Source organism: Eumetopias jubatus, unplaced genomic scaffold (assembly GCF_037043125.1).
Source record: "Eumetopias jubatus isolate StellerSeaLion01/CBP00866 unplaced genomic scaffold, mEumJub1_p1.0 scaffold_15, whole genome shotgun sequence".
Classification (NCBI taxonomy): Eukaryota; Metazoa; Chordata; class Mammalia; order Carnivora; family Otariidae; genus Eumetopias; species Eumetopias jubatus.
Window position 1 is genome coordinate 18,475,923 of NW_028274821.1, and position 21,420 is coordinate 18,497,342.

The following is a 21,420-nucleotide window of genomic DNA, read 5'->3' on the forward strand; positions in this document are numbered from 1 at the left end:
TCCAGGTTCATCCATGTTGCAGCACATGTCAGAATTTCCTGTCTTTTTAAAGCTGAAAAACATTCCATTGTATGTATATGTCAAATTTGCTATCTATTCATCCAACGATGGGCACAGGTTGCTTCCACCTCTTGGTTATTGTGAATAGTGATGCTATGAATATGGGATAATAATTGCATATTTTAAAATAGGAAGTGCTTACCAGGAAGAAAACAGCTAAAGATTAAGCATTAGAATATTCTCAGGGACCTTCACCAGGGCACCTCAAACGGCCATAGAAAGCTCTAGGCTCCCTGGTTCTCTCTACTAACACTAGAGAGTTCTTAAACACACAACCAGACCCTCCTTCTAGGAGGAGGAGGTTTCCGTAGTAAATGATCTGGGTTGCTACAAAATCTCTCTTTCCTTGGTTTCAACTTCCCCTGGCTCTTTTTCATACTGGAAATGGTAAGACCCCCAAGGCCAAGATCAGGAGAGGCTCTGAGGAAAAGGGGACGTAACCCACTGTCCTGCTTGCTGCTAACTTTGGCAAAAGAACTAGAGAGTCCCATGAGATCCAGTCTAGGTCACAAGGGTGGAAGACTTCCTATGTAGGACAATGATATTCAAATTTAAGATCAGTGATTTTCAATGAATGTGTAAGGAGCAAGCCTTAAGTGTGCTGCCAGATTTTGATCAGGTAAATGTATCTTTGCCACAACTGAACATACAGATTGTTACTATAGAGCCTGAATGGAATATTGGACAGAGAAAGCTGTGAGATTCAGGGTTGGGCAGGGAGGGGGTTAATCATTTGTGAAACATAGGAGGGGCCCTGTTATACCATGCTGGACTCCGAGGAAGGGCATGTGTATGTCAGAAGGTTAAAGAACTTTGACCAGTGAGCACAGTAAGCCAGGATGGTCTGGGCAGTAAGAGCTCTGCTCCAACTAGAAGGGCAAACAAGACAATGGTGCAATCCGTGTGGCTATCTTTACAGATACCATAAACTCTGTTTTGTTTAGTAGCAATTGTGTTAAAGTCAATACTGACTTGCTTAGTATAGTTTATAATTTATTTATACTCAAATGTGATATGTTTATAGTTTATAATTTATTTATACTCAAAACAGATTCCTGCCCAAGTGCCTATTTTTAAAAAATAAAGTGGCAAATAACCTGGAATGTGCAGCAACAGCGACCGAGAGACCAAAGACTCAGAGATTTGAAGCCCAGCCTCTGTCTTTCTATCAGAGACATGATTGATAATTTATTAGGAAATAGCAAAGCAGTATGCAAATGAAGGGATTTTTTTTTTACTGCCATTTGGTGTTATTACTTTAAATTTAAAATATCTGAATTAATTTTCCAATTCATGTTTTTTGTTTTGTTTTGTTTTTTTGTTTTTATCTTTCATCATCACCCCAAAGTGCTGCTATCTATTTTGGCAATGGATTGCTAACCTCTGTGAGGTTAAATAACTTCCGTATCAGTTAGTTTTTTGGAAAAGGAGGACACCACACCTGAGTCTTCTGGACATAGAATTCACCTCCGCAGCAAGCCTCGGCTTGTCTGTTTGATGAATAGAGGATCAAAAGCGATTTTCATCTATTTAAGATCACTGATAAATGTTGGACTGTGGGCCTACATTTGTTAATGAGTGGAAACAAACACTGAATCACATATGAATACATTACAAAATATACTTCACGCTTAACGTTTTTTCAAAAAACACCTCCTGCTGTTGAAGCCTATGCCCCATAAACATCTTCAGTAAAGCAGTGATAAAAGCAAGAATAACAACCCTCAAATGATAAATTGGTCAAATTTAGAGAAGTCAAAATAAGTAGCATTTTTCCTTAGCAGCCAAATGCAAAGGTTACACACACACGCGCACCAACTAACTAACTACCTTACTCCTTGCGTTAGATTATATAAAACAGTGATTTCATCCGTGTTCAGAAACAAATATGAGTGAAAGCTATCTTTCAAGTTCTAATAGTTATCTAGTAAATATTTTAATTGAATGATATTTCTAAATATGATAGGATAGCATTAAGACTGCTTGAAAAGGAAGGGCGCTTGGGTGGCTCGGTCGGTTAAGCATCTGCCTTCCGCTCAGGTCATGATCCCAGGGTCCTGGGATTGAGCCCCACATCGGGCTCCCTGCTCAGCAGGGAGTCCGCTTCTCCCTCTCCTTCTCCCTCTTTCCCGGGCTTATGCTCTCTCTCTCTCTTTCTCTCTCTCTCTCACTCTCTCTCTCTCAAATAAATAAAATCTTTAAAAAAAAAAAAAGACTGCTTGAAAAGAAAATAGTGGGTGCATGTAATCGAGAAAGTTTTTTGCTCTTTTTGAAAATGGTAGGCTCAAATAAAATTGATCAGCAGAAAAGAGTATTAGAATATATTTATGCCACAGTCTACATGCGGAAGATGAAATAGAGAAAATTTAGCACGGATGCAACAATTCAACATCACGTGGTGGGTCATTAATGTAAAGTAATAAAAATTAACTGTCATCATTATGTAATTTCTTAAAATGATCATGTGTTTAGTAAGAGCTCTTTCTATGGGACAAACATCAAAGCTATTCTTATGAGTTAAGTAACTATATTTGAAAATGGTATCAAAACCATTTGGAATCATTCCAGAATCTCATCTAAAGAAGACTGTATCCATCTTTAAAATCTTACCAGATTAGGGCGCCTGGGTGCCTCAGTCGGTTAAGCGACTGCCTTCAGCTCAGGTCATGATCCCGGAGTCCAGGGATCGAGTCCCACATCGGACTCCCTGCTCAGCGGGGAGTCTGCTTCTCCCTCTGACCCTCTTCCCTCTCGAGCTCTCTGTCTCTCATTCTCTCTTTCTCAAATAAATAAATAAAATCTTTAAAAAAATCTTACCAGATTAGAATTTATTAAGTTTCATTGGTCATTGTAAAAAGGATAATTTCCACTTACTGTAAAAAGGAGAGAGAAGATCCAAAAGTAAACTCTTATGGCAATGACCTTGTGGATGCAGTAATATGTACAATGAAATCATTTGATATGATACAGAACATTTCCTGCCACTTTCTATCTGTAACTGTAAACATGGTGAAGTAAGTCAAGAAGAGAGCAAAGCGGCAAAGCCCCTTGCTTAGCTAAAGCCATCAATACTGCATGATGATCAGAATCTGACCTAGGGCATCAATAAAACAACGAAGACACGGACTCTTTCAATGGTGCATAAGCATTATGTCATTAATCGAGCTTGGATTGTAACAGTCTATTCTTATAAGGTGACAAATTAACCATATGGCTACCTCATAGATGACAGAACTAAAATATATTAAACTCTGTGGGGTAAATATACCCACAGGCAATTCTAATATACTGACATTTTTAATACTAATTGAAGCTGATTGATTTACGTATTCTACGTTTTCAAGTCTCCAAAATGATGTATTTAATGTTTTATTTTTAAACACAATTAAAAAATAATATATAAATATATACATACTGCAAATGTAATACAGATAACAAATTCATTTAAGCCCATTTATGCACATTAGTAACACACCATGTGGCAGAAAGACTAGGACTACAAGAAGACCCCTTGGCGATTTATTTTATATTAAATCCCTAATGGCCTCTCCTTATCTTTGCAAAAATATGCACGAAAGTCCAGACTACGCAGCCATTGAAATGAATGGTTATTTATTTGCTAAACGAGAACCCTATGTTTAATGTTCCTTAGACATAAGGTAGTCTGGAAAAGTCGCATTCCTACGGCTCCATACATCATTTATTTTACATACCCTAACTTCTCACAACAGGCAGTGGAAAAATATCTCTGAACAGCATTGTAAGTTGCTGAGATTTTTGTTTCCAATTCCATTACTGGAAGATTAAATGTTAACATGTTTACTTGCTTTTTTAGCAACAAAAACAAATTCGTGTACCGTGTTGGTGCCCAGCACGGGACATGAATATAAAACGGAAGAAAGTTTGCAAATATCCACAACTAAAATCAAACAACGGATGGATATCTAAAGTTGAAACTTGTAAATAAATCTTCATTAAACACAAAAAAAGAAAGCTTCGTGTACTTTAAATTTGTCTGCAAAAAAAAATAAATCCTCATTAAACACACAAAAAAGAAAGCTTCGTGTACTTTAAATTTGTCTGCAAAAAAAAAAAAAAGTACTAATCATCGGAAAGTTCTATCAGCTTGTTCTAAGAAGAAAGCTTTTCCCTCCCCTTTATATGACATGCTTAAAATATGCCACAAATCTTGGTCCTGGACATATCAGCTTTTAATATTCATGCTGATACCAACACACTTTCCTGTCAAGTATGGTTCAGTTTTAAATCCCTTCACTTCGGGTTCATACAGCCAAAACGGTGTAAGCCCAGACATATCCTTAGGAGACGGGCCTTTAAGCAAAAACACATTGTTTGCTCCCTCCTTCACTGCCTTCTCCATTTGGCTTCCAACACATTCTCATACAGAAAAAAAGCAAGACAGTTTTTGAGAAGAGAGAATTCACAAAGGAACAAATACCTGGCAGAAGGAATGTAAGGGATGGGGAAAGGGACACCACCACCTTCCTTCACTCAGAGAAGACAGTAACTCATGTTTCCCTACGGGTATAGATACAGATCCATACAACAAGCAGGACTCACAAGGTGCAAGTGTGGGATCACATTGTGTGGCTAATGCTTGCCCCGATCCTATAAAAAACATCAGGCAAACCCTATGATTTTTCTGGACATGTTTTTGTTACTCTCAGGTGGCAAAGCTTCTCCGGCATTTCAATCCACAAGATGGAGTCTCAATTTAGTAGTCAAAGGTGGAGTCTTTTATGGAGTTAGGCTTCTACCCTCCCCTAGGGAGCCCCACTGCTGATGAGAGGCAATATGTTCTCTCCTCCATTCCTTCCCCACCGACCCCCTCTACTCCGCATTCATCTTGCTGTCGTTTTGGATCCTTTGGGGGTTGGAGACAAGGAAGTCAGATGAGGTAGGAGAAGTAGAAAAATTGTCACTTCATTGTTACTTTATGGTCTACCTACATAGTAGAGCTTCCTGCTCTTCACAGCTGGGTCACTTTCGTGGGCTCCCCGTGGACCATCAGAGCTCTTGCATCGTTATCTCCCCTACCCTCCTGGACGGTTGGAATCCATACCTGTTCCTTGCTTCCCCAGCCATGGGGAAGCTAGCTCTGCTTCTAGCTTCTCCCAGCTGAGATCTGCTCTGTCTTCACTTCAAGTCAGCCCTCTTGGGCAGGATCTATTACAAAATGTACCCTGGCTGTCTCTTGCACGTGGCTCAGATCTGACCCACATAAATATTCCTGCATTCGCTTTGCCCCACCAGTTTTCTCGGTGAGGGCAACTCCAGGAAGCCACCTGTTCTGGACCTCTCTGTCAACATAGCTTGTCCACATGTGTCCCACCTTCCGATTTTGTAGGCAAGAGTGAAACAAATGCCCAAACACAGGGTCTCCCTAACTGAAAGGGGCACATATGCGACTCTCTGAGGAGGCTCTGCAGAACCCGTTGCCCAGGGCTTGAGGTGAGGGATTGATGTCCCCTCAGCCTCAGTCATACGGGACACACACATCTCGAAATGTGTCCTCTTTTCTATTTCCAAATTTCAATCCTTTTATTTCTTCTAAGACAGTGAGAAGCCTAAAAGCACTTTAATCAGGGTTCATCCACTTCTTCGGAAAATTGTGTATCACGGCCTCACACATCACCTCGGGAAGGGTTCTGTGCTGCCTTGGCAGGTCTGCTGAGCCTTCTACCTGAATTCAGTTAGAAGGTTTGTCTACGAGCTGTCTCCTCCCTTGTGTCCCCTGCAGAGTCCCTCTCCGCTCTCCTCCACCCTGCTCTCTGCCACAGCAGTGGCTTCATAGACAGCATCGAGAGTCTCTTCCAAGCCTCCTGTTTCCTGCTGGTTTCAGCCAATGGAAAACCCCAACAGGTGCTGGGATCACCTTGAACTTGGCCACTCCTTGGCCAAAAACTCCTCTTGAGGTGGCCCTCTCTTTTCAGTCTTCTCCTTCCAACCTCTGGAAAACTTCTCCCTTCTCTTCTCTTCTGTTCCCTGTCAGGGTTAGGGTGTCAACCCCTGGGACACCACTCTCTTCCTTGCAGTGTCCCTCACTCTGCCTTCAAGCTGATAAAAGGGCTCACCTCAACAGCCTTTCCTCAAATTAATCTTAATTGAACAGGCTGCCTATTCTGCTGAGACCGATATGGTCTCATTACAAATATATTACCTCAAGATGTGCAAACGTTATAATATTTTTGAAACTATACTCTCCATACACAAATGTGAACTTGCCCAGTTTCCTCTTCCATAAGTGTATTGAATGAACATTTCTAACCTGATCACCCAGATGTCCTTTTACACTATAATTTCCTATTATTATGAATTCTTGAAAAATCAAAGTAAATCTTTTTTTAAGGTTTTATTTATTTGAGAGAGAGAGAGAGAGAGAGAGACCAGGAGTGGGGAGAGGGGGAGGGGCACAGGAAGAGGGAGAAGCAGACTCCCCGCTGAGAAGGGAGCACAATGTGGGGCTCGATACCAGGACCCTGAGATCATGACCTGAGCTGGAGGCAGACACTTAACCGACTGAGCTACCCAGGTGCCCCTCCAAGTAAATCTTTATAAATATTTTAAAACTATTTCATAAAAACCTTCTTATTATTGAAGACCTTTAAGCCTGCAAGGAGAATACAGACGCCCTGAAGCCCCAGTCCCATCCTCGGAGACAAGATGTATCATCAGTTGGATCAGTCAAAAAGCAAGAACGTCATTTCAGCACTGTCTTCTCCCAACGTTCATTAGTCATGTGACTCTTCTAATGGGCTTAAGAATACTTGATAGGATGGTCTTTATCTGAATAAAACCCAAGACAACTAAAACCATGAAAAAGTGACAAATACTTAAGAAACTAGATAACTACCAGACAGTCCTGTTTGGAGGTGCTGGTGGATTTTAAATGGCCACAAATTATTTCCAGTTCCTCCCATCTGGAGGTGGAGTCTCTTTCCTTACTCTTTGTCTGGGTTGGCCCCATGACTTGTTTTGACCAATAACCTGTGGTTTCACCTTATGGAATTTGAGAGCCCCCAAAGTTCTTGCTTTCTACATTTTGGACACTCCTGTTTTCAGGCAAAGAAGCCTGGGACGAAAGATGGCATCTAAAGAGGGACGCAGCCACCCAGCCATCCCTTCCAACCTTCCCAGTTGAGGCCCCACCCATGTGGTGAGGCCACCCTACATGACCCAGCGGTGACAGAGCCATCAGCTGACTGCAGCTGCATGAGTGAGCTCAGGCAAGACCTGAGGAATCATGAGAAACACCAAATTGTTGTCTTTGAAGCCACTAAGTTTTGGGAAAACACAGCCTTTCTTATCTTTCATATCAGAACTTCTCTCTCTTACTCGATGAGAAGTAACAATGATTATGATAACAATAAGCTTATTCTTCTGTGACCCAACATAGAACAATCAGGAAAGAATAAGTCACAATCAGAATCAGAAGTCCCTGGGTTGGAATGCCCACCCTGTGGCTTGAGGTAGTTCATTTTCCCTCCATGAGTCTCAGTTTATCCACCTGTAAAATAAATTTAATAACTGCCTATGTCATAAGGAAGGTTTCAGAATTTTTTTGTAAGGTTTCAGAATTTTGAAAGATAACTAACATAAGCACCTACCATAGTGCTGGGAACATAGTAGGTACTCAATGAACACCAGTTCCCTTCCTCAGTATCTGTGTATGCACATCCAAAGGCTGGGACCTGAATCAAATGGCTCCAAGCCAATGGTACTCCGAGTGTGGTCTCTGGGTCAGCAGCATCAGCATCCCAGGGAAATTACTAGAAATATAAATTTTTGAGTCCCATCCCAGAGCTACTGAGTCAGAAACTCTGGTATCCCGCATTGGCCCATTAAAGCCAATTAGAATTACCAATTCATAAGCTTAGGGAAGATGGAAACCACTATATTGCAGTATCAAGTCCATATTTCAGCTACATAGTAGCTGCTCAATAAATGTTTGATGACAAGTGACTATGTTAGTGAGGGCTTAAGTGGATAATGAAGTGAGTGCATGCATTCAAGCCCTCCTTTTCAACCCTGATGTACCAAGGACACATTATCCAATCTGAGGTGCGGTAGGATGAGCCAGTGATGTTAATGACTGTAGTATAAGTTGGGAGCCTCAATGTTTGGGCTCCATGGATAGGTAGGTAATGATGTGGGTGGGTAGGTAGAAAATGACTGTTTCATTTTTGGTTTGAAGTAAAAAGAAAGCACTTTTAAAGGCCAGAACAGATGTACTTGGCATGGGTATTTGAAAAGAAACTGACAATTAGATTTCATAATGGTTTCATGAAAAGAATGCTACTGTAGTATGTTGGAAGGTAAAACATAGCCACAAACACTTAATGTCATGAGCTACTTTTTCTAGAAGAGTTTATCACAATCCCTTTATAAAATGGAAATAAAAATAGACCCATCTTAAAGATTAGTCATGGAGGGTCAATGAAAATACAATGTATGGTACATAGTAAACACTCAACAAATGTTGGCTACTATTATATTTATTTTTATAACTTGAATTCTTCAAAGTATCAACTAGCTCTGTGCTAGGAATACAATGTGCATTAAATTATTCATTTGAAGGAATAAAAGAAGACAAGAATAAAGTACCAAATCCTAGTTCTAGCACCTTATCTGTTTTCCTTTTTCCACCACTAGGCGACACCACTGACCTATCATAAGTCACTCTTCTCCACTAGACTTCAACACAGCCAACCTTACGCATCGCCGTTGATTAAGGAACAACAAAAAAGAGGTCTATTCTAGAAAGTAACTACCCTCAATTATTCCTTTGTTTGAGTCTCCTTATTTCTCTGAATTGCCACTGGCTGTTTGCTATAAATTTATTCTTTCATTTCAGCGTGTACTGGAAAAGAGCCCTTGTTACTCAGGGAACCAATTCAGCATTTACCTACACGGATAGGAAAGGGGCATTCAGACAACCACTGTCTCTCTTTTGTAGAGGTTACTTCTGTCACAAGAAAAGGGAGCAATTTTCCTTTAGCTTCACAGCCTGCTTTTCTATGACAAGTTGATGTAATGCAGTAATTAACCATTAAAATATTGCATGTGATTCGCAGGAGTGTTACAGACAAATTAATTTAAACCAAGGTCAGGTCTCCAAATCAGCAAAATAACTCTGAAAGCGGGAGAGAGAGAGAAAATAAACAAGAGAAAAGGTAAGGAACAGCTGCTATTAAAAGTAACGCCAGGCAGCTAAAACTGGTCTGAATACATTCCTAAAAATGTAATTAGCCAAATCCTTCCAGAAATTAAACCATCAAAATGACATTATAGTACACTTAAAAAATGTATTTACAGAGCGAAAGAGCAGTCATCCTAGCATATCGCTATGTCCTGAGGGTTTCCCTCCTCATGAAGAGAGATGCAGAAGAGAATTTGATATTGTGCCATGAAGAAAGTTCAAATTGTCACAGATGTATTTTGTGAGATGCTGGTTCTTAATTCCCTCAGATGGGCTGAAGTGGAAAGGGAATGAATTTAATAGGGCTGTTTTTTGGTTTCTTTGTCATCTTATGGGAAGATTAAGGTGACTAGAACCGAAGTCTGCCTATTAGCTTTCCAAATACCAACATTTCTTGAAGGGCTTAACAAGAGAGGTGCCTAATTCTACCAATTTCCTGGAGCTCACTTCTCAGAACGATGGGCATTGAAACTTGGGTTCCTTCACAAGGTAAGAGTCAACCAACCTCGTCCTACGAAAGGATTTCAATAAAACGGAATTGCCCGCCTATGACTTTTGAAGGTCTAGAAATGTACAATTGGTATTTACATAAGATGCTGTGACACAAGAATTTATTCAGAATGCCTTCTGATAATTTGCTCACTTCCCAAAGGTGAATGTGAATGTAAATGAGAGGTCCCCAAATAAAGTTACAGAGGTACTAGAAATACCACATGCAAATGGAGAGCCATAGGCATTTTGATAACATATAAAAGAATTTTTTTATTGGCTTTTTAATGATAAATATGCATTAGGAAGTTACTGGAAGGAAGTGCGGTAATACTCAGGCAGTGAGGACTGGGGCAGGGGTTCTGAGGAACAGGCGGACATATGGAAAAGGGAAAGGTGTGCAAAACCTACTGACAGGCGAAAAGGCAGAGAGCCATGAAGTGATACAGACAATCCATGGTGTGATCCAGAGAGGCTGCCAGAATTCACTAATGCAGCCCGTGGTTGTTGAAGCTCAGCAGGAAAGTGGTGACAATGTGTAGCTGGAGAGCGCAGGCTCTGTGTCTCCAGCCGAAGAGAGGAGAACAGGAAGCGGGGGAGACAGGCTGCCAGGGCAAGAGCCCGAGTCCCCAGCATGTGCGCTGACTGAGGAGTGAAGGCGGGGGCAGCTGTGATGTTTTGTGTCCAAACAGGAAAGGCCTCAAAGACTAATTATTCGATGCTGTTCAGGACTATACACAATGACCTGTTATCTCCCGCTGCTGGGTGGCCCTGCCTACTCTTAATTCGAGCTACGATCATTAACGGTTGGAAATATGGAGTATTCACTGTTGGCCAAAATGCACGAAAGCAGATAAGTAAGTTCTGAATCATAAATTAAGGTTCTACTTTTCCTTGATTTATAGAAAAAAGTCTGGGACTGAATAACACAGGCTTGGATACCAAAAGCAATTCCCTCGTTGGGTAAGCGGTCTCCAAAGATAGCCACCTTCAATCTCTTCCTGCTGTCTATGCACATGCTCCTCCTCACATCAAGAATTGGGGTTTAGGGGCACCTGGGTGGCTCAATGGGCTAAGTGTCTGACTCTCGGTTTTGGCTCAGGTCATGATCTCAGAGTGGTGAGATCGAGCCTTGCTTCAGGCTCCATGCTCAGCATAGAGTCTGCTTGTCCCTCTCCCTCTGCTCTTCCGCTCTATGTCTGTCTGTCTCTCATAAATAACTAAAAATAAGGCATAAAAATTTGGAGTCTAATTCCCACTGGTGTGCTGGAACTGACTTGTACAGGTTAGTGAGAGACAGTTATAAAATTGGGGGAAAATCTGCAAACCCACCATTTGCAAATTAAACACAGCCATGACAAAAATTAAATTACATATTTTACATTAAATAAGTTGTATCAAAAACAAAAGTCAAATTCTGAAATGCATCCCTCCATAATTATTTCATTATCCGTTACTATTATCTGTGCTCTTTAGATTATTTACATCTATATATCTGCATGGCAGAAATGCTATATAATGGGAGGCTTCTGCACATCTCTTGCCCCTTTGTACTGTTTGACAAACAAAATTATAATATATTTAAAGGCTATAATTTGATGATTTGATATACGTGTACATTGAGAAAGGACTCCCATAATCAAGTTAATTCATACATCCATCATCTCATATAGTTAGATTTTTATCTTTTCCTTTCTTCCCCCTTGGTGAGAACACTTAGGACCAGATTCCAATTATACAATAAAGTATTATCAACTATTCCCAACTCTGTTTTGATGATATCACATTGGTGCTTTCAAATCAGCCATAGTAAGAGTATTTACGGAAATCGGCAAACACTACACATCAAAGCTTGTTTTATTGTTTTATTGCTCCTCTAGAGCAGGTTGGCAAACTACAGTCCACAGACCCAATGCAGCCCACTGACTGGTCTTGTAATGGCCCATGAGCTAAACATTTTCAAATAGCTGCTATTTGAATTCCTATAGAATATCCTCAATCTTGCATCTTGGACCACAAAGTTCTAAAATATCTACGATCTAGCTCACCACAAGAACAAACTGCCAGGTCTGGACTTAAGAAAGGAATAGAGAAAAAGTTAAAATGAAAGTTAAACTTCAAAGCATGTTCTATCTCTGGCCGTCCCATGGTGAACAGCACGTGCACAAAACCCCAAAAAAACCCTGAGGACATGATCTTCCAGTATTTGAAAACTATTCTTTAATTTGGCAAAGAAGTCCTTCACGTTGTTGCCAAGCAGGTGAAGTTAAGAAAAAAGCTTTTGTTGTTTCACTTTCTTGTTAAGGAAAACAAAAATCTCAACTATATTCTTGTTGAAACCATACCTGTTCATCGACTGCAATGCAAGAGTTACACAAAAATTAACTAATTCATTCATGAGATTTAATTGATGATATGGTTATTTACAAAAAAGAGGGTTTTTTTGTAAATTGTGTGCTATAATATATTATTTATAACAGTAATGTGTGTGTGTGTGTGTGTGTGTGTGTATTTTTTTTCAGACACCTACAAGCACACCACTGCTAATTTCCCTTGTCATCAGTCTGGGCTGATCTCTGAGGCTTAAATGAACAATAGAAAATGGTAGAAGTCATACTCTGAGATGTTTTAAGTTAGGTCACAAGAATTGCAGCTGTCACCTGAGTCTCTCAGAAAGCTCGCTCCTGTGGCTCTCTTGGAACCTAAGTGTCATGCTGGGAGAAACCCAAGCCAGGTGATGGTCAAAACTGAGCTCACACTTAACCGCCATCCAACTGTTAACTGCATGAGAAACCCCAAGCAAGCCCTGCCCAGCTGAACCCAATAAACCCATAGACCAGGAAAAATACTAATACCTTATTTTAAGCCTCCAGGTTCTTGGAATGGCTTGCTACACAGCAGCTCACAACACACCATTTCATTGTGAGGAGGAGGCAGGAAGAGGGGAGCCAACTGGACCAAACACATCATGATGTCAAGAATCCTGGCTCAGGGTATCGCAGCCCTGTTTTGTTCCAGGCTCTTGGAACAAAAGCAGGTGCAAGGACATGTTGTGGGGCGGGGGGGGGGGGGGTGAGAACAAAATGTAATAAAAAGGGGGGAATGGTAATGAATCATACACATCCACCTTCGCCTATAAATCTGAATCCCACAAAGCCACTCTCCTGCTAGAGACGCAGCAAGTAAAATGCCATCAGGTGGGGCACTGACACTACCTTGTTCCTTCGCTACCCATCAACCATATCTGGGCTTCCTGGAACAGCATGCAGTTCCTTCCACAGCTTGCTCATTTTCTACACTGAGCCAAAGAACCATTCTTTGAGGCTAAGCCTCACTTACATTCCCCACAGCCTCGTTGCATCTTATCTCATTATCTTATTCTCGCTGCACAGTTGCCCAGAGAAGTCAGTGGGGATTTCTGGGCCCCGGGGAGAGGTTTACCCCCCAGGGCAGGCTCCGTGTTTTCTCTACCTTCCTTCCCATACCTTCCATGTAAATGAATTTTTGTCAGTGTTAACAGGAAAGGACAGAGATCCAGGGCACCACCCTATGCCCAAATAAGCACAGTGCATAATGAGTAACTTTATAATCTTTAAACTTTGGGTCACTGTTTATCTCATTCCTGCTGCAAAATGACTGCTAGAAAAAAAGCAGTACTGAGGTATTTTGTACCATTTAGGGAAATAAATACAGAGAAGTATGGCTAGATGGGTTAAGTTTCATGAATTATTTAAGTCCACTTGAAGTTGGCCAATAGGTAAAACAGAGAAATTGGCCAATAGATAAAAAAGAGGAAAGTTGTCACCGAAACATCAACTTGGCTCCAACTTAATTCAAGCTATAGATATGAAACAGGAATTCCATTATAAGGCACTTCTAGATAGGCTGGTTTTGCAGGCTTTATTTGGTGTCTTTGAAATATTTTTGGCCATCTGCAGAAGGAGCTACCTACATACAAATTGTAAGGATTCTAAATATGATAAGATTTAGCTGCTTAGTACATTTTGTTTCAAAGACAAAGTGCTGTTGCCACTGATATGATAAGCCATTCCTTTTTTAAAAAGATTTTTATTTATTTATTTGAGAGACAGATAGAGAGCAAGCATGAGCAAAGGGAGAGGCAGAAGGGAGAGGGAGAAGCAGACTCCTCATTGAGCAGGGAGCCCGACCAGGGCTGGATCCCACGACTCTGGGATCACGACCTGGGCCAAAGGCAGACACTTAACTAACTGAGCCACCTGGGGACCCCTAAATAAGGATTTCTGATTCTCTCACTTCAGTTATGACTTATTATCAAGAACCATTCATTGTAGATCAAAAGGCATGCAAGTCTACTTTTGTGGTTCTTTCATTTTTTCATCCTGCCACTGTCCTCAAGGAGCTATGAATTATTAGCTCTCAATTCATACTTCAGATGCCTCACACATAACTGATTATTAAATTCATACCATGAAAGTTACCTGTGTTTGGCATTTGTTTTAAATTCCTTTGGACCCTTGAGCCAGGTATGAATTGAGAACTAACACCTCGACTACTCAGAACTTTTGTTATTTGGAGTTAGCATTGTGGTCAAAAGTAATACTGTTTCCTTTCAATAAAAGAGCTCTACCACTGAATTTTTTTCACTAACTGATTAGGCTGCTCTCCATTTGAATACCAATTTGGAAAAAGTTATATATCACAGCAAGGCAAACCAGAACAGTCATATCCTTGAATTCTAGAGTCAGGCTGAGAAGAAACATCACACTTCTTTCCTCCCTACATGGTATGTCCTACCCAGTCCCTTGTCCCAAAGTCGTTGTTATATACTCGATTTATTTACCAAATCTCCCCCAGGTCAGGGGCCGATAATTACTTTCACTATGAATACTTAGAAGTTATATATTTATAGATCAAAATTGAAATGATTTTTAAAAGAAGTAAAGACTTGAAGGTATAGAGAGGAAGGGGGCTTGATATGAGGAGGAGGGAAAAGGAGAATTCAACCAAGGACTGCCTGGGGAGGTTTAGGCTGTCTGACACCAAAAATGTGGGGTAATCACTGACTCTAGATGACTCACTAGTGAAGCCCTTGGTGGGCTCCAAGACTACAACTAGTCTTGCCCACGGGTACCATATCCCAAGCAGTGAAAACAGTACTGGAACAGGACAAACCTGGATTTTAGTTCTGGTTCTACATTAGACAAATGTTTTAATCTCTCCAGATTCCAATTTCCTCGCCTCCAAGATGGAGATTGTGGAAGAGACTGGCTCAGTATTCTTCAAAGTGGTTCTTCTTCTTGGGCACATAGCTAGACCCTGCAGCTAGATGGGACCATGTGACTGAGCCACTGCAAGGTGAGCCAGAGTGATGGGTGCTACATCCAGACCGGATCCATAAAACCTCTCACCTGTGGCTCTCCAAGCTCTTCCCCATCCTGCTGATAGGACGGAGGTGTCCACAGGCATCTTAGGAGATGCATTTTGAACATGGTCTCTGAATCACCCGTGGCCACTGGACGAGGAACACCAAAGTGGATCACTACACAAGCAAAAACAGAATAACTTCTGTGCTGAGTCTCTGAGAGCTGGGGTTTATCTGTTACAGCTGCTACAGCTACCTTAACCAGTACAGGGGTGACCACAGCACCCTTGCCTCACAGGCTTTCTGGGAGGATTATATGAGATGATGTTTGCAAGTCCTCATTCTACTGTCTGGTAACACAGTGAGCGCTCAACATCAAATATTAACTCTTTAGCAAGGAGGAGGTGGCTGGCCTGGACCCAAGAGGAAATGGAGGGAGTTATGACCTAAAAACCTGGAGGAGAGGTTGCACGTGTTTCCCCTGGTTGGCCAGTTGGCTTTGAAAAAGCACCTACCATATGCTTCACAATAATACGCTAATCAAAAATCATCTACACTCCCCCCAAATATTCGTACTACACGTTCTACAACACAACAAGGTAGGTAGTAAATACTCTAGAGGTACTTCCATCTTGATCTCCAAAAACTCTAAGCTGCAACAAGGAGAAATCACATATGGTGCTTAAAATTGGTAAACTGGATTTCGGACTGCTTAGCTCCATCTTAAAGCACTGGTTACAGTGCTTCAGTGATGCTTCACTGGGCCCTGAGCAAATGTTCCCTTTTGTTTGGGAAGAGTTTAGCAGTGATCTTGGGCATTCATTCTGCTCTGTGCTCTGAATGCTGAGGGAAAATGTTGGTATTTTTCCCTCTGCAGTGTTCCAAGGTGCAGCTTGGCTGGTAATCTCTACAGGGCAGAATGAGTCAGCAGTCTGAATCACTTTACCAGAACACATCCCATGTGTTCTATTCCAGGTTTCAAATAGCAGAGCGTCTGGTCATGAGGAGGCCCAGGGCTGAGAGCACAGTGGAGCCCCAGAGAGAAAACAAGCCTTTAACGCTTCCCTCAGACTCCAGCTCCAAATAAAGGAGACAACAATCTCAAGAGCAGAAAATCCCCACTGTTCCTCATTTAAAGGAAATTGATTTGAAATAAAAACATGTGGAAGCATAATGATGTACTATACGTTGGCTAACTGAATTTAAATAAAATAATAAAAAAACATGTGGAAGCAACAGATGAAATGTGCTTAGCAGGCAAAAGATTCATTCAGACAGTCCTGTATGTTTTATTCTCTTCAGTTGTCTGGAAAATTACTACTTTTACAAATAGTCTATGTTATGGGTTGAATTGTGTAACCCCCTCCCCCAACCACCGTCAAATTTATATACTGAAGTCCTAACTTCCAGTACATCAGAATGTGACCTTATTCGGACACAAGGTCAATGCAGATATAATAAAGATGAGGTCACTGGGAGGGCCCAAATCAGTATGACTGGGGTCCACACAAAAAGGGCAAATTTGAACACAGAGACAAGGAGAGACGAAAGACAACAGGAACATGAAAGCAGAGATGGAGGTGACACTTCGACCAGCCAAGCAATGCCAAAGACGCCAGCGAACCACCAGGAGCTGGATGAGAGGTATGGAAGAGACTCTCGGCCCTCAGAAGGAAGCCGGCCTGCCAACCCTTGAACTTCTCGCCTCCAGAGTTGTGAGACACTACATTTCTGTTGTTTACATCACTCCATTTGTGCTGTTTTGTTATGACAGCCTGAGCAAACTGATACAGTATACTTGCTGGAATGAATCCTAACATCATTGATCGTAACAGAAAGTAATCAAGTCAGTGCCTGCTTATGGTCCTTCCTGAGGCAAGATGCTAATGACTCACAGCTTTCCGGAGATGCTTAAAGGAGGCGTAATCATATTGGATGTTGGCAAGGGAACCGTTAATGTGGTTAACCTCAGTTGCTGAGTGGCACCTCACTGGAATGGAAAGCTCTGTCCCTTCCCTTTAATGGTATACTAGGTCCATGATGTATAATCAGCACTTCATTTCTGGTAAAAGAACACAGGCAAAGTTTGGAAGCATATGTTCTGATAGCCATAATGCTTTTCTATTTTTTCTGATTAAGGCTTTATTATTTTTCATTTTTATACTTTCTAGTTTTTAATATGGATTTGGTTTTTGGCCACCTTTATTCCTCTCTGCTGGTTCCGCCGCTAAAAGGCAGGATTGGAAGCTGCATTGTGGAGAGCATAACATAACATGTAGACTTGTCCAATCACTAGATCGTATACCTGAAGCTAATGTAACCTTGTGTGTCAATGATACTTCAAGAGAAAACAAGATGAAGGATTGGAACAGAACCAAAACCACCTGCGTTTCTCTTGATAATCAAATGGGCAAGCAATGAAAAGGGCACAAAGGATCAGGTACAATGATAATCAATGAAGTGAATTCCAGTATGTGGTGTGTATGCCCAAGATGTGTGCTATATTTGGACTCAGAACAACCTGGAGGCCACGTAAAACGGGACATCTGTGTCTTCCCCATGGTCCTAGCTTCCGAGTCCTCTCTGTAAGAAGGGCTACCCCTCTGGCCATGCATCTGAGAATGCCACTTTTTATCTACTGCTCCTCAAAGTCATATTCATTCTGACCTCATATGGTGCAAAGTATTGAAACTCTGCATTATTATAATGATTTGCTTTCTGTGGTAGATTTTTCAATAGCATCTGTAAACTTGATGAGATTACAACTCTTCTTTATGATATATACTACCATGAACATGAGAGAGAAAGAGTTTAGTAGCTTTCTTTTTACAACACAGAAGGTCAGAGTTAATGCGTCTGTCAAAGCAATGGTCTCTACCTCCCAAACTAGGGGTTCCTTCTATGTATATTACAAAGACACAGATTCTTCTGATTTTCTCAATATTTTTACCTCCCAAAATTAATTGGGTCATCAGTCAAATAAAGGCCGTGATGCATACAACTGTGCACCTGCGGCGTTCCGAAGGACCGCTGAAAATTTAAAGAATCCTTTTCCCCATTTCCCTGACATGTCACAGAACTTCCAGTGGATTCCTTCCAGTAACAACTATTTTGCAAAGCTGCCTGATCCACTTTTGGACAGCTGGATAAGCAGTACTATCTACAAATACATGGACCATATTTGATCTATATTATCTCAGCCTTCAGACATAGTTATCTGGAAAAAAACTGATTAGGAGGGAACAAAGTAGATTATCTTGGATGCACAGCTAGGTGGCTTTGCTTCCCTAGCTGTTTATTTAAATTGGAAAGGAAATAAAAACCAGATATCACAGGGACAAACTGCAAACACCAACATGTACTAAGTATTTCTATTTACTGAGCATCTACTATATGCCCAGCACTGTGCCAGGAAATTAAAGGGAGATAGAAGTCAAAGATACCAGGGCCTCTGGGTGGCTCAGTTGGTTAAACGTTCAACTCTTGATTTTGGCTCATGTCGTGATCTCAGGGTTGTGAGATCGAGCCTCATGTCAGGCTCCACACTAGGCGTGGAGTCTGCTTAAGATTCTCTCTCTCTCCCTCTCCTTCTGCCACACCCTCCACACTGTGCTCTTTTTCTTAAAAAAAAAAAAGAAGTCAAAGATACCATCATTAGGCTCAATTAACCTAAAATATTTTCTAACTGTGATTAAATAGATACACGAAACTAAGCTCAAAATAAATGGAAAACTATTTCAGTCCTAAGTTGGTCCTTCAAACTAAACTTTGCAAGAGTTCAGAGGCTGGTGATAAACAATGGAGAATTTATAAAAGTTATCACAGAATAGCTAGGTCTTGACATGCTTTGGAGGACAAACGAGACTTAGATACTCATTGGAACTAAAAATATTTCTTCGAGAATCTATCTAGATTTAAAGGGTGTTTAGACAGCTGTTTCAAAACACACAAAATAAGGTTATGGGGATTCTTTCATTATTTTAAAAAAGTGAGGTACATGGGGATGGGATAGGAAGGCTGACATGGCATCGTAGGTGAGTAGGGAGGAGAAAACACCACCTCACAGGACCCTCTGTGGAGAAAACCAAACTCTGCCCTCAACTGGGGGATTTTTCCAACGGACACACTGAATAAATAATGTGCATTTGCTCTTTCAAAGAAGTCATACGATCTTACTAAGGAGCTGCTTCCCCATTTCTCAGTCATCTTTACTACCCCCATTATGCACAAGTGAAAAGCCCTCATTCAGCTGATTAGCATTTAATCTGTGTACCCTTCTTTTACACGTACAAATGTTCTTCTTCCTCTTCCCAGAAGATCATATAGTGTTTCCAGAGATGTACTTAATTGCCTGATTAATTACTGGACCTGTAGATGTAGATGATCATTTTATCACTTATTCAGCTTGACACACATTTACAGTTTAACAATTCTGACAAAGCCATTCGTATACCCTTGTAATATAAAGGTATGTTAAAGCTATGGGAAGTCTGTAATAATAATAGCCTTAAAATAATTTACTAACTACAGACAGTTCCCTAAACAATTATAAGATGCTCTATGTTAATTTAGAAAGGAATTCCAAACAAGGCATTTAAAACCTAATAAGATGCTGTTAAGTGAAGGGAGACGGGGGGGGGGGGGGGGGGGGAAGAGGAGACAGAAAACCCTAAGGCTTGAACTAGGAGAAATGATTCTCTGAGCTACTGACCCTTGCAAGATCCATGTTTTCCTTGGATTTCTATAGAAAAAGCAGATTTCTAATTGAAGGTGATTATCTAGTTACTACATCCCAAATTGCATGTATTTCTTATGTTGAATCACATCAATATCTAATTATAGGGAGCATCTATCAATTTGAGAGTCCACAGAAACAGTTTCGTCCATCTACCAACTACATACAATGAGAACATGCTCTATAAACTACAAGGCACAGCGTAACTACCAAATATGATTCTCTCTAGTGACAACAGTCTTCCTCTTGATACTCATATGGATCTATGACCTGAATTACCATGTCAATCAACTGGGAATAAATTTTTCAAAGAAATTATAGAAAAAAAGCACCTGCTTTGCTCTTGGGTTTTCTGAGGTATGGATACCCCCTGCATGCCTGCTATTCCCTGGAAATATACACATGATATTGTCATCAGCACCATTAGGAGCAAGAAAAAGAAGAGTGATATATAATTCTAAAAACCAAAAGATGAATTGCCATACAGCAATTTTTATCTCCATAAACTTGAGAGCTCACTGCCTTGACCAAGGCAATATAACAGTACAGAGATACACAGAATTCGGCATGGCACAAATGTGTTTCTGTAAAATATCATCCCCATTAGTTAGGTTAATTAAGATTAACATACAAGTCATTGAAAACCCCCAAAGTAGAAAAAAGATAATTTTCCAAGGCAACACACAACGACAAGAGTAATATGCACCCTGAGTCATTCATTTAATAGATTGGAAGGAGAGTTTTATGAATACTTGAGCTGTCACCATTGATTACCGAAAATGACATGAATCCAAATAGCTTACAAGGGCCAAAGGACAACTTGTTTTCTTCGAAAAGTTCTATGGACGCTGTGGGGTGGTGCACAGAAAAACTGGAAGTAAATCCAATCACATATATAATCATCACTATTAAGCAGACTATACATATGCACACATACAAATGTGAATGTTCATGTTTTAGGTTTTGTTTTACTGAGAGGAATGAAATAGCACTCGCCTTGGGAATCCATGTTTGCCATTTTTCATTTGACTTGGCACAGTGGTTTCATCCAAAATAATAACCCACATTCCCAGTCAAATATACCATACAGAAGCATTCAGAGAAAAAAACTAACAGTGACTTATGCTGTAGAGAGTTGTAAACCAGTTGCTCAGAATGCAGTTCTGTACAATCTGTCATTGCCAAAAAAAAACAAAAACCCCAACCAACCAACCAAACAAACAAAGAAACAAAAATCCATTCCTACCCTTACCTCAAGGGTCATGTTCACGGTACTAATGGCCACTTTTATTTCTCCATCTGACAGTTCCTTTAGATCTTTCAGCATTGTCTGTTCAATACTTAAACCTGTAGATGAGAGGCGAAAACATTATGTTACACCTGGGGAACTGTTCTTGGTAATATCCAGGGATCATGTAAAGAAATCACCCTGTTAATTTCAATATTCTGCCCCCCTCCCAACCAAGATCTCTTTTACCCATAATAAACACACCTAAAGGCAAAAATCACACTGGTGACAATATTCGCACCAGTTAGGATCCCAGCAGGAAATAGAATTCACACTTTATGATG

At 40.7% G+C, this 21,420-nt stretch overlaps 1 protein-coding gene across 1 annotated transcript in view; it reads right to left on the reverse strand.

Annotated features, from left to right (window-relative positions):
• The window catches only part of PRUNE2 (prune homolog 2 with BCH domain), a 197,015-nt gene that overhangs the window by 148,341 nt on the left and 27,254 nt on the right, over positions 1-21,420 (reverse strand). Inside the window, exon 6 of the mRNA XM_088018802.1 lies at positions 21,101-21,195. Coding sequence (XP_087874928.1) covers positions 21,101-21,195 — 95 coding nt within the window. The remainder of the gene's footprint in view (positions 1-21,100; positions 21,196-21,420) is intronic.